General features: G+C 39.2%; 1 protein-coding gene across 1 annotated transcript in view; it reads left to right on the forward strand.

The window, feature by feature from the left end:
- CPEB4 (cytoplasmic polyadenylation element binding protein 4) overlaps positions 1–13066 on the forward strand; it is a 38847-nt gene extending 25781 nt beyond the window's left edge. The window contains exons 3-8 of the mRNA XM_021410950.1: positions 809–982; positions 3217–3306; positions 3955–4073; positions 4956–5070; positions 5286–5467; positions 8818–13066. Of these exons, the coding sequence (XP_021266625.1) occupies positions 809–982; positions 3217–3306; positions 3955–4073; positions 4956–5070; positions 5286–5467; positions 8818–9045 (908 nt within the window). The 3' untranslated portion in view covers positions 9046–13066. The remainder of the gene's footprint in view (positions 1–808; positions 983–3216; positions 3307–3954; positions 4074–4955; positions 5071–5285; positions 5468–8817) is intronic.

Consider the following 14242-nt stretch of genomic DNA (forward strand, 5'->3'; position numbering starts at 1 on the left):
GAAATCTATGATAAAAGGATTATCACAGAAGCATATTGGGCAGGGAGGGGAAGCATGCTTACAACATTCTCTCTTAGAGTGAGTTCATTAACGAAATTCTTTTGTAACATCCAAGTAAACTTGCTTCTGAGAATGTCTCGGTATTGCCCAGTTTTCAGTCTTCGTTTGTGGTAAATTGGAGTGGGTCTTCCTGGATTTATCAGGATGTTTTTGTTATTTGCAAGTGGGTGGCTTATGATTTGTTTTGATATCGGGAGATTTAAATGTGTAACATATCGAGTTGGTAGAATTCTTCTTCTTGCCATCTGCGCTGTGAAATTTTCTCTCTTCCTTGTAAGAAGCTGTTCACTGGGAAATGATATATACAGCTTAGGTTTCAGTGTCTGCTATTGGGAAACTCCCTACAAAAGAGGTGGGGATGGGGAGGGGAAGTGGGGCTTATATTCTCTTTCATTTTAAAATTCTTACAAAAGAATTTGAGTGAGAAGCATGACATCTATGGAAAGTAGTCGATCTGAGCATCCATTTGAAATACCATTTTGTTTCAAATTGTTGCGAGTTGTAGTGCCTTTATGAAGGAGGTCGTGACCTTTCCTCTGAAATAATGCATTTGAATTACTAAACGATAACGAAAACTTTGAGGGTCATATGAAACCAAGAACAGAATTGCTCATTAAAAGGGAAGGCTGCAAGCAGTTCTCCTGCCAACACGAAAACATTCATATGCATTAGTAACCATTTCAACAGTTTGTGCTTTGTTCTGTTAGTATGTTTTTTCCTTCTTTCTTTTCTCTAACCCCCTCTTCAGGTCAGTCTTCGCTGTTTCCGATGGAAGACGGGTTCTTGGATGACGGTCGTGGCGATCAGGCGCTGCACAGCGGGTTAGGATCACCTCACTGCTTCTCCCATCAGAACGGGGAACGCGTGGAGCGCTATTCCCGGAAGGTCTTTGTTGGCGGACTGCCCCCAGATATCGATGAAGGTGCGCTCGGAAAGGCTCACCCAGAAGAGCTCCTTTTGGCTTAGTGGCAGAAAAGCGGTGTGAAAACTTTTGTCTGCTAATTGAGGGAACGCGTGTTTTCCTAACTCTGCAGAAAAGCTTTGATGTGTAAATCGGGCTTTGTGCCTCGCCACTTTTACTCTGTGGCAAATGTGAGATAATTCAAGCTAGTTTTGGCTATGACGTTGTTTTGCTGCTGAAGAACAAAACCTTACCTTATCACACCTGCAACTGACGCTTACAGTATAAAAGGTACAAGGGGGTGGTGGTGCAACAGTAAACTAGTAAATATCCCCTGCTGAAACTCACAATACTTTGCAGTCCTTCTGTGTGCACCAGAAACTAGGAGTAGGAAAAGGATTTCTAGTAGGTTTGTGAAGTGTATGTAACCTAATAATTCACATGGGGAGGTTTAGGTATGGTTTCTTAGAGGTGATTTTTAGCAGTGATCACATCCTGTGGTAGCTTGTAGCGTGTGCATGGTGAGGGTCACAATTGTTGTGAAGCTTTTTTTTTTTTCAGCAGAAAGTTCCAGTTTTTGTATGTATAGAGCATGGTGTGGTAATGGTTAAAAGAACTACAACTGTAAATCTGCAAAGTTGCTTTTTTTTTTTCCCCAATCACAGAATTATTTTCAATCCCTACTATTTGTCAGGGAGAGAGCTTGTAATGTGCTGCAGTGTGTACTGCTGCCATATGACAACTTGACTCTCATGTCCAACATAAGAGCTACATCTATCCTGTTTACCATAGCTTATGCCTTCAGCACTTAGAAGGTCAAATATAACCGGATGCTTACAAGAGGAAAACATTATAGATTTTTGTTGGTTTTTTGTTTGTTTGCCACCCCTGTTGATTTAAAAGCAGATGAGACAAATAGTTTTGTCTGTGTGAACCCTAGTTATCGAGGCACAAAACCTTTGCTAAATGCATGCTAGGAGGATAGTTTGAATTTGTCAGCGTTGCTTCATGTCAGCACTCTTCTTGCTAAATGCACACTGTAAATTAGAATAAGGACGATGTGATTTAAAGTGTCTGACACCGAAGTCTGAACTTTTTCTGATTGTAATTCTAGGATACATTTTGTGTAATGTATTTTAACATGAAATTTGTCTTAATACTGTTCTAAATGAAGATCTATTATAAGAATAGAGATGTAGTAAGTAGTGTTTTCCTTGGTTAATATCTTCATCACCACATAACCTTGACACACTACCGTTCCTGGGTACATTCCTGATGATCTTTTGGGTACAAAGCAGCTGTCAGTACGATGGCTCGTCAGTTGCTGTTTCATTAGCAATGTCATCAGTGGGTATAAACAGACTGAAAGGAACATAACCAGTAGCACCTTTTCAGATTTCTAACCCCAACACCATGCTGCTGTAGAAGGGTCTGTGACACCTTAAGCAGAATTCAGCTAAGCATTGTGCCAATTTAGATGGCGTTCAGCAACAGGAAGCTTGTTCTTTTTGTTTCCTTTTTTTAATGAAAAATTCTTGTTCAGAGAACTTTAACTAGTGACAGTTCAAATGTTTTTTATGGAGAAGGGAACAATCACTTTCAACAAGAACAGAATTATAACTAGAAGACTCCTAGAGGACTAGCATATGCACATTTTTATCAGCAATTGTGTGTGGAAGGCAAATTTGAAATGAATGCCAAGAGTTGCTTCTTGATATAGTCATATGTTGTTTGCCACCTCTCCTGTAATATTGCATAACACTGTTGTGGAATTTTGCTCTCTGTTAGTTGGAGGTCAAGCTCAGATAGGGTTTGCTGATGTGGCATTGGCATGCAGTGTGAACAGGTGTGACTGACTGCTGTGATAGGCCGTTCACTTTTCTTCAGTCTTTCTGCAGTTTTAAGACCGATTGACAGAGCTGGATGCTTACTAGCAAGTCAGCAAGTTGCCTTTAAACTCTTTGTGGGAGTGGGAGAATAGTTGAAGCTGTGTTATGATAGCTGTATAGACTCCGTTTCCGTCAATTAGTGGCTTTGAGATCAACAGTAGACATAAAAGTAAAATCTTTGAACTGTCCTGTTTTGCAATGTATGTTCTGACTTGTCCTAAAGATTCCCCATCAACTAGTAAGCACTGCTATAATTTGGTAAGCCATTAGGGTCATGGAATGTTTGTTTATATAATGAAGCTAAATGAAGTCTGTTTTTCAAATGATTTTAATTTCAGTTCATGCCTTTTGCCTCTCTCTGTGTAGATGAGATCACTGCTAGCTTTCGTCGCTTTGGACCTTTGATTGTAGACTGGCCACACAAGGCAGAAAGCAAATCTTATTTTCCTCCTAAGGGTAAATATCTGATAATTGTATGAGTGTTCTAGAATTCGTTTTTCTTGATAAGACTCAATTTCAAAAGAGATTTTTGTGATGATGACCAATGTTTAGGGGAAAGAATGACGAATCCTTGGGTTATAAATTGATTTTAGAATGGGTTTTGCAATTTTTCTGCACTAAAATAATTATTCCCTAACTTCCTGTTTTTACTTTATTCAGTTTTCCTTTTCTTTCTTTTTTTTTTCCTGTTGTTCCTTGTTCTGCTTTACTCATTTTTGTAATAGTAATCAAAGCTGGTTTTCTGTAAAGCAGCTAAATACTGTTCACAGATGCCAGAGAGTACTAGCACCTTATATTAACAGCCGTGCTGGGAAGCATGCCTCCACAGCTGTGGCTTTTGTTCAGTTCTTACTACTGGCTTTTCCTTTTCAAAGGAAATGGGGACAGAATGTGTTGATCAGCAATCTCCCTCCCTTCTTTTCCTTCATGACTGTCAGAGGGCTTGCAGGAAGTTTGGTTGGGAACGTGGGAGGGCATCTTAAAGTTTGTCCTTTACCATATAGTAGCGTGATGACATGGTGCCAAGCATAGTTTTGGGTTGAATTACTGTACTATAAGGTAAATACAAGAAAGAAATTATGTACATGTTTTCCCTTTTGGTAGGATACGCATTTTTGCTGTTCCAAGATGAAAGCTCTGTGCAGGCACTGATTGATGCATGCATTGAAGAAGATGGAAAGCTCTATCTTTGTGTTTCCAGCCCCACTATCAAAGACAAACCGGTAGGTAGGATTTTCGGGGCCTGCACAATTCCTGTATGATAACCAGCAACTGTACTCTTCAGATGCCTTTTGTTTTTCCTGTCTTCAGAATGCTAATGTTTAAATTTCCCCAGATCGTCAAATTAAGTTTTCAAAAAGATGAATAATGTATTTTTAAAGTAGACATCAGAAAGTGTTGAAGTCTAGTTACAATTCACATTTTTGTTAGAAAAAGGTTTGCTAAACTTCACCTTTGATGTAATAAATATATTTTCAGGCAGGTATTTTCTGCTTCTTATGGAACAAAATTGTCTGTAATATTATCTGTAGTGTTGTATGCAACCTGTTTTGACAGAGACAAATACAAAAACATAATATGGTGTAGAACTATATGTTATTAATACAAATGATTTTGTGACTGATGCAAGTCTGTTCATAGTTGGGAGACTTCTGTGATACCCTTGTACTTCAAATTTGGCCAGCTGTAGGTAAATACAAAGCTGCTAGTTTTTCATAGTAAATAAACACACAAATTTGAGCCTGTTCCATTGAGATAACGCTGGTCTAGTGCTTACGCTTGCCTAGGCCCGCACAAATAGCGCAGATATGTGTGCAGTAGTGTGGTTCATACAGCACCGTTTGGTCATGATTAAGTAAATGCGTAAGTAAAGGGTGAGTTTTTTTTTTTCCCAGAAATGTGGGTAACAACGAAGTGGGGAAATTCGGTACAATCAAGTGGAGCTTATAAACGTTTCATTCTGGGAAATGATTGCTGAGCATATAGTGAGTTAAAAAATAGTGTAGTTTAAGAGGCTTTCTACTTTGTAGAATACTGTTATAAGTTATATTACTGATATACTTTGAATTGTGAATGGTTAAAAAAAAAAGGCTTTTTGTCCATAGGTTCAGATCCGGCCTTGGAACCTTAGTGATAGTGATTTTGTTATGGATGGTTCACAGCCTCTTGACCCACGAAAAACCATTTTTGTTGGTGGTGTTCCTCGGCCTTTACGAGCAGGTACACTGCGTGTTCCGCAGCACTGGGCATGTTGAATATGCAGTCTGATTTGGGGAGCAAGGGGGGAGAGAAGTTATTTCAGCAAATAAACTATTAAATGTTCCTGACACTTGCAGTGGGGTACATGAATACAAACGAACTATCACATTTGATGCTTTTAGAGGGGGAGAAAAAATAACTAAGTCTACACCGTTTCGTTTTCCTTTCTGGTTTAGTGGAACTTGCAATGATAATGGATCGACTCTATGGAGGGGTGTGCTATGCTGGAATTGACACAGACCCTGAGCTGAAGTACCCAAAAGGAGCTGGGCGGGTTGCATTTTCTAATCAACAGAGTTACATAGCTGCTATCAGTGCTCGCTTTGTTCAGCTGCAGCATGGAGAGATAGATAAACGGGTAAGGTCTTCAAGCATACTCTATTTATTTTTTTCAGAGCTTTCTCTAGAAACGGCTTTCCATGTGAATGTGTGTCATTGTGAAGACTGTAAATGTTATATCAGATGCATTGCATATTTAGGGCTAGATTGTGCCACTAAGATACAACACAGAATAAAAATGAAGGAGTGGCACAAAGCTATTGCTTCTGGAACGTGGGAGGCAACTGTGAAGCTGACTTTCTCAAATTGCTTAGCATAATGGGAAGCATGTCAGCTGCCTTGCCCTTTTATAAGAATATTACACTCGTCATGTACTCCCACTGCAAGGATTTGCGCTTGTAGTGTTTGTATAATGTCAGGGAGGAGGCTATCTGCTGAGAGTGGAGCAGTTTTTACTCCTGTTCTGCATCTTTGTAGAGAGCGGGCAGAACGTAGCAGTAGTGTTCTGCATTGTATGCTGAGTGTTTCTGAAGAACAGCATGGTAATGCATTGTGAACTCTTCAGCAGGCATTGCAGCCTCACGGTCGGCCTGCATTTCTTATGTAAAGGCTGTGCCCAGTTAATGGCTTCATTGATAATCTGCTATATTTGTTAGTTGCTTAATTTTATTCATTTGTTAATATAAATTAAAGGGATATGTCAAATAGATCTGTAGTTTGCTTGCGTGTGCCCTCTCATCTGTATCAAATGCAACTTTGTCCATTGCAGTGATCGCTGGGCCTCAATTTTGAGAAACTAAGACCCTTACATCTATTGTTCTCACTGCTGCTTTGTCTCTAAATTTTCCTTATGTGACTGTCACTATTTATTTCAATTTTATTATTACTACAGAAGAAAACCCCCAAACTTGGCTGATGCGCTGATTATCATTTCACTTCTCCCGTGGCGATGAAGCTTGGGTAGAATGTAACAACTGTTTGTCTCAGGGCCTATGAGTCGGAATGTCTTTGTTCTGATCTTGGCTCTGAAATAAGTTCTGTATGGCTTTGAACAAATAATTTGGGCTGCCCTTGTGCAACTTCTGCTTGCATAAGCAGACATTTGGGTGAATAGGTCCATTGAAGCTGTCGGGACTAGAAATTTAAGTAATTGTGAACTGTGGCAAGTATTTTGCAATCTGTTTCCCCTTCCTTCTCTCCTCCTCCTCCTCTGTGTTTCTCCATTTTGTCTGTTCAGAAAAACCACGGGGAGATAAATGCCCAGAGGATTCGTTATAAGAGCGTTTGGTTGCATAAAAGATATACAAATGCAACAATGGAAATAATACTTTATTAATAATTAGAAAAAATAATAACAAATAGCAAGTTAAGTTTTTCTGTACAAATGAAAAACGAAAGCAATAACAAGAAAGGATTTCCTGTAAAATTAGGCGAGGAGGTGCTGCTAACACATGTGCCCTTCAGAGAGAGAATGCAAGGTAAATGCTCACTGGCCTGCAGCTGCTGCTGCTGCCGAGCATCTGCTGTGTGCTGCCACCCAAAGTGTGCCTGATGAAGTTGCTGTACTTTAAGCTACTTCTTGTAAGGCCTCCGTATGCCCAGCATGGGCAAGAAATGCAGGCCGTGTTGGTCCTGTGCACTATAGCACATGCTGAATAAATGTGCTGAGGACTCTGACTCATACCCCTGGTTTGTAAACTTGCACAAAAAACAGTGGTGCAGTAGCAGGCTAAAGCAAGCAGAGGTGTAATTACCTGTGCAGCAGCACAGCTATGGCCGTTAGGTTGCAGCCTAAGCCAGCCTCTGAACACATATGTTCAAGCACAGTAAAGCTGTGAAGTTGCCATGTTAAGGAGGTCAGCACAGCATAGCTGTAATTTCTCCTCTTAGCTCATCACAGGGTACCCAACCTCAAGCTGCTTAGCAAACTAGATGATGAAGGGAGAGAGTTAAGTCTCTTTCTCTTCAGTCTGCTGCTGCTCTTTTATAAATCCATTCTTCTGAGCTGGCATAGAGGAGTGCTTGAGAAACAAAACTCTAGCAGTGCGAGGGGAGAAAAAGAGAAGGGGGAAAAGGCTGCTGTGTCATCTCCCAAGTTGTTTGTAGGCACAAATGGCACAAACCTACTGCAGTGCCTTTTCTGGAGTGTATTAGGGTTGGGTGAGTTTAAAACGCTAGGAACGTGTGAACCAGCTGGCATACAACTGAGATTTGTGAGTTGTAGAAGGAGCCATCCCTAAGCCGATGCAGAAATAGCAGGACAACGTAGAGACGCCAGTTGCAGTCTGGATATTTGGAAATGTTTGTGAAAATGCCTGGTGGCACAAGCGTCAGAGAAGGCTCGCAAACACTTTCAGGACAGGAACTTGTTTGTGTGCTTCTTTAAGGTGAGGTTTAAGGTTTGTTGTGGTGCTTCTGATATGCACACGGACCTTTCATAGTCCGAGGGAGTGAAGGAGTGGGGGCGGAGGTGGTTACTGGTTATGAGGTGAACCCCAGCCTGTAGGGGATGGCCGTGCTACGGTTGTGATTTGAACACGTAGGCATGTCCAAACGAGCTGTACTCTAGCCAGCTTGTATACTGAGAGCAGCGAGCTTCACCTTCCTGTCACACAGTCAGCATTCTGTGCTGTGGGCAGGGGTTTGTTTTTGGTATGCAAATGCCTAGATTAAAAGCTAGTAGCCTGCAGATGTTGTAGTGTAGATGTGTCCTCCGAGCACCAGCTGCTAAGTTCCTGTGAGTCATTATCAGTTAAGAACTTAAAGAGGTGTTTCTTCTTTCTTGTCTGCTGCTCATCTGGCCCTTCATGCCAACTCAGTAGATGGTCATCAGTCCCATTTTAAGCTTCATGTTTGATACCAGCAAGAGTAGGTGGGGCTTTTTCTGCTGAGTGGACTAAGCCACAGAAAAAGAGAACAGAGATGTGCTGCTTATTGAAGATAATGAATTTTTTTTTAAAGCTGGGAATTCAGACAGTGAAATGTACAAACTAATGCACATTTAATCTGCAGGCAGTGTTGTGTAAACAGTTTACATTCCTACCTGACTGGGTAGGAGCTTAATTGCGCATCACGCTACTTAGAAATAAACCCCCAAAATTCTTGAGTCTTCTGATGTGAATCTGTGTGTATCAGTTCTGCAGCAATGTGTTGATTGTTCCTTTCTGCAAACAAATGACAGCTTGTGTGAAACTGATGCTGAGCGTTGGATTCGGGCTGTTTTTGAAGGATTGGGGGAGACAGTGAGAGCAGGATTGTTCTCCCATTGAGTGCCTATGAGTTTTGGCGTTTAATTCTTGTCCGTGTTGTTCCCTGCTAGAAAACTCTGATTGCGATCCTGCTAGAATACAAACAGTACATGTTGTGGAATTGCCTTCATCTAAAATGTAATTAAGAACTGTGAACTTTCTTCTCGTTTTCTGCATACAGGTGGAAGTTAAGCCATATGTCTTGGATGATCAGCTTTGTGATGAATGTCAGGGGGCCCGTTGCGGTGGAAAATTTGCTCCATTTTTCTGTGCTAACGTTACCTGTCTGCAGTATTACTGTGAATATTGCTGGGCTGCTATCCATTCACGCGCTGGCAGGGAATTCCACAAGCCCCTGGTGAAGGAGGGAGGAGATCGCCCAAGACATATTTCATTCCGCTGGAACTAAATGATCACTGCAGCGCTCGTATGCAGGCCTCAAATTAAGTGCACTCTTCTGTTATCCTGATTGTCCCTACCCCACCCTGCCCTTTCTCTTATTCAAGATAGCATGTCCTTTTGTAGTAGTCTGTAATTTAACAATAGTATAATGAAAGAATGGCCTATAATATGGGTATTTTGTAGAATCTTGTCATTGAAAACTGTATTGGGAACTCCTTTTCGTACTGATAACGTTGCAAATGAGTTGCATTCTCTTGTCTCTACTAGGGAGAGAACACTTAATTTCATGCAACATTTTCTTAGAGGAGAGAAAAATATTAAGAAAAGAGAATTGAAACAATAGAGTATTTTGGTTTTTTAATTAAATTATTGTTAATAAAGAACATAAGAATACTTTTATTAAAATAACCACATAACAATAACACTATCAGTCTGTTCTGACACTTTTCCCCAGGGAAGCCTGTTTTTGCCTCTCTTTTTGTTTTGACTTTGGATTTTTCCAGCAACAGACGGAGTTAGCATTTACCTATCAACAGGAAAGAGCATGTTTAAAGCAACAAAAATGCATGAGTGAAGTTGAAGCAGCATTTTAGTAATGATAGTTCTTTCTTTCTTTCCTTCTTTCTTTCTTTTAAGGGTTTTGAGGCTGAAATTTTTGCTCGGTATATATCTGACCTTGCCTCTGACTACCACCCACATCCAAATTAGTAATGAGATAGGCAGAGCTTACTATATTTTCATCAAAATTATTACGTTTTAAGAATTCCTGAATGTAAAAGTTGAGTAAAGTTACTACTGAGGGGGGAGTGCACTTTTTTTTTCCTTTATGTTTAAGAGAACTCAATTGTCTGGCTACAGCCCTAGAAGTCCAACCAAAGCTAGAGTAATGACAACTAGATAACTGGCATTTCCTCTCCTGAAGGATAAATATATAGATTTTATTTTTGATGGCTATATATAACTCTATATCCTAATATACTAACATTCATCAGGGGCCAGCTTTTGCTCTCCATTTTGACATGAAAAACTAGAAAACCTAAAGATACCTCAAGGATATCACTGATTTTTACTGAAGTTTTGATATTCCAATGTGTCACACAAAGTAAAATCGGCTGCTTGCTGGTTTCCCATCACGGATGTAAAGTTAGTTTTAAATACTCTCTAACTTAGTTGTAACAGAAGGCATGAACCTCCATAGTTTCCAGGTCTTGTTTTGCACTGTTTTGTGCATGAAACGGTGCAAGCATGCGTATGCCTTTCTTACTCTTCTTGTAGAAGGAATCCCAGCTAAAATTCCTCTTCTTCAGAACCGAACGTGGGAAAATAGAGGAACACAGGTATTTGAAGTGCCAACATTGCTAAGTTAATGCCTGCTTTATTATAAATAAGTTCTACCTTGAGAAGCATTAACACAGTACATGTTAATTGAATGATAAAGAGTGGGTGCAGGGGTTTAGTTTGTACTAGCTGAAGGAAGGAGTAGTTCTGAAAATTATTACTTTTGAACTGACGCCCCGGCCAGCTTCTGAAATGACCCTTTAGCAGTGTGCAAACAAACAGATTCGGTGGCAATCTTGTAGACCGCCCGACTGGCATGGTACCATCCTAGATTCTCTCAGACCAAAGACTTGCCCCAGCACTGCTTGGAAAACATCTGCTCCGCTGAAAGCTTTTGCCGGCCCCCTCGTCCCGTCCCCCAGCCCAGATTATCTTTATGAGAAGCAGTTTTTTATTTTCAATACAGGCTTTAATGAACTATACCTTCTCAAGTTCCAAAGGTCAAAATGGAGACATTTGCTGTCTATTAGTCAAGTATAGAAAGGGAGCTGCTTTTAATGAAATCCCTGAAAATATTGACAACAGTAATGCAAATGCAGAGTGCTCTTGTGTAGATTGTCAGGGACTTTTTTTTCTCTGAAGTACATAATTAGAGTTGGAATGTTCCTTTAATTTTTTTAATGCTTGTAGGTGGCTTGGGGTGTGCTATTGTGCCGATCCTACCCAGTAAACAGGTGAGATGGGTTACCATTACAAGAAATAACACTGTTTGAGAACTAGCTTTGAATAATAATTTTCCCTTTGTACATGACCTGCTGAATTTCGGTACAGTGTTTTTGTAGCTAACTTATTTTGTCATGCACATAATGTATATTTGTTATGCACTACTTTTGTATATCTTGTTTTTCCAACAGTGAGCATTTTTAGGCACACTTTTCACTGACGGGATATCTCTTTATGCAATACCTCAATTTTTCATATTGCAAAGAGTAGCTTTTTGTACTTTTATTACTGAGAGATCTTCATATACTTCATTTTTTAATATAAATAATTTTAATAAATTTTATTTTCTTATATTCTGCTTTTTATACATTTCAGTGCTCTGCATACATTTTGAATTATGGATGTTGTGCACTGGCAATGCTATTTTAGAATCTGCAGAGAAAAGAAAGCATGTTGCTTAAACATCTTAGCCCAGCACCAGGTATTTGGTGTACATATAATTTAAGAAATAGTATATGTAAAGTTGAGAATTAAAGAAGAAAAGCATGAAAGTGACAAATGACACTGTCTTTAGACCCTGAAATTGAAATGCATAAATATAGCGTAGAATTTAAACGTAAAGAAACATCAGAATTGTCTACAGCTTCTTACTGAGTTTTTAAAAATTATACACAAACGCAGACGTTTTTGGTGAATGTTTAGCCATTTTTAATATTAATAAAAAATTGATGTTAGGTGTTTGATGCAGAAATGTGTCTACTCTTTTAAATTATATTTAAAGAATAAAAGAGAGCCTGCTAGGTGGCAGGCGCGTAATGTTAGTATGCATGACTAATGTAAGAAATTGTTATTCTACTAATATTCACTTGTGATTGTGTGACAAGCGTGTTTACAGATTATTTGGTTACACTTCGATTTACAGGGCATAAACAATTATAGACATTACTCTGTACTTAAATAGTGGCGACACGTCCTTCTGATTACATGGGATTTGTAGTTGGGGTTACCGTGTAGCTCCAAACATAATTAACATGTAATTAGCGTGCCGGTCTTAGGGCATCACTTCGATTTGCAAAGGGGTTGGTAAGCATGTAGTTTTCTCACACTAGCATGGCACCGGCCATGTATTTACAATGTAGTTACAGAGTAATTACATGGTTATTTTTGCAATGTAAAATAAAGTGTTTCTGATTATTTTGTATGTAAAGGAACCCCACTGCCCCGTGCTTTTTGGTATAGTATATACTTCTCCATACACAGACCTCTGCAGAATGCAAATTTAAAACTTGCAGTGAATGAGTTTAGCGTTTTCTAAGGATGCTGTTGGAAAGACTTGATAATTCACCCCTTTTGTTTTTAGAGGAGTTGAAACCTTCTGTTAAAAGGTGATTTAAAACTTGAATGTGATGAATTGTGGCAAGTTAACTTCAAGTTATGTGCAATACCTATTTCAGACTTCTGGAAGATCTTTGCAGTGTAATTCTTTGTTTTTAATTGCAGACATTTAAAAATGTCATTTTCTACTGTTCTAGTAAATCCTCTTTCTTGCTGGCGTTTCTAAAGAAAAGAATCAGAAATCAATCTTTCTACTAATGTAAATTTGAGATTATTTTTAAAAAAAATGGAATAAAAGGTTTTGGTCATTTGCTTTATTTTATTATTTTAAAGCTACTGTGATAGCATTGTAAGAATTGGGACAATATTGTATTCAACTGTTTTATTTTTTATATTTTTAAATTTTAAAGTATAATTAGTTTTTATAATTTTCATCAGATTTTTTTGTTATATTTTTTGGAAGTGAAACTTTTAGCAAGTGGGTGTCTAGTTTTTACTAATCCCTAATATGTTTTTCCCCCAATGTATTGCTCATATTATCAGAAGGAAAAGTTATTTAAGTATGTCAGTTAATTGTACTACTTGGCTGAATTTCCATATAGTTTTTACTGTGTATGGGGAGGTTGTAGTATTTATTATAGCATTTTAAATAAGGGTAATTCATTTTTTATTAAAGTCATTTTCACGTTTAAGTTCATATTTTTGTATGTTCTACTCTAAGTTATATAACACAAGTTACTTTTTTTAAAGAGTTCATTTGTTGAAGTGCTAGTGAAAATTAATGTTATTAAATAGTTTGCAAATGACTATTTATACCAGTATGCATATAATTTTTAAATATTTGTAATGTGAGATGTTGAATGAATAAAACTTTTAACTCAATGCTCCTTCTTAACCTTTTCATTTTAAGCTTCCAGTAGATACGCGTTCCGTTGTGACCGAAGCTCTTGGGGCTCGGGAAGTGATTCTGGTGAAGTGACGTCGGCGCGTGTCTGAGTGTGCAATGTGTCAAGTACTCGAGGCTGCGTTCCGCGGTCCCGTTCTGGTCTGAACACGGAGCGTGGCTTTGTAGGGGGTGTGTGAGAGAGGCTGTAACCACTTGAGAGATGCCGAGTGCCCTGACCACTGCGTCAAATCGCTGCGAGATAAATGCGCAGTGCAGCGGAAATGGGAAGGGCGATGTCTGGAGGGCTGTAGAGCTGCTGTTGGTTGAATCAGGCTGCAAGAAGAACCGTTCTTACTGCTTACGTGCAGATGTTGTCTTTAGGGAATGTTGAACCCTAACTACTTAATTTTGTGAATTTGGTGCCTGTTGAGAAATCTTGTGTATCTCTGGAAAACCTTTCGGCAGCTTCAGCGCTGCTGTTTCTATTTTTTTTTTCACAGCAATAAGAGTATCAACCTAGCCAAGAACTGGATCATTTCTTTCTGCTCTCTGCTACTAATTCGTAGGGACAAAGAGGAAAACCAATATGCAGCTGAGAAATCAGGGTAACTGGGCAGGTGACGTGTTTAATGAGAAGAGTACCACCGAGGCATGTGCAATGCATGACTCAAGTCGGAAACCACTGTGCAGCTGGGACAAAAAGATAACCAGGCAAGGACCTGTCCAAGCATGGCACGGACAGACAAGGATTGTTTTTCACTTGTCTTGCAGCTGTGATCTGATACTCCCAGAAGGAAAAAGTCTGGAATTTTAAAGGACATTCTTAGATGAGCTTGCTAGCGTCGACTTTAATTTAAAATATCTGATCTTGAATTGTCTAAGGAGTCTTGTGAAGGCTTGCCACCTACTGTACTGCCCTTCAGAAGCGATCCTTGGTGGCTAGGAGTTCCACAATATTTTGTTGTTGTTGCTTTCTAAACTT

Source organism: Numida meleagris, chromosome 12, assembly GCF_002078875.1.
Source record: "Numida meleagris isolate 19003 breed g44 Domestic line chromosome 12, NumMel1.0, whole genome shotgun sequence".
In the NCBI taxonomy this organism is placed as follows: domain Eukaryota; kingdom Metazoa; phylum Chordata; class Aves; order Galliformes; family Numididae; genus Numida; species Numida meleagris.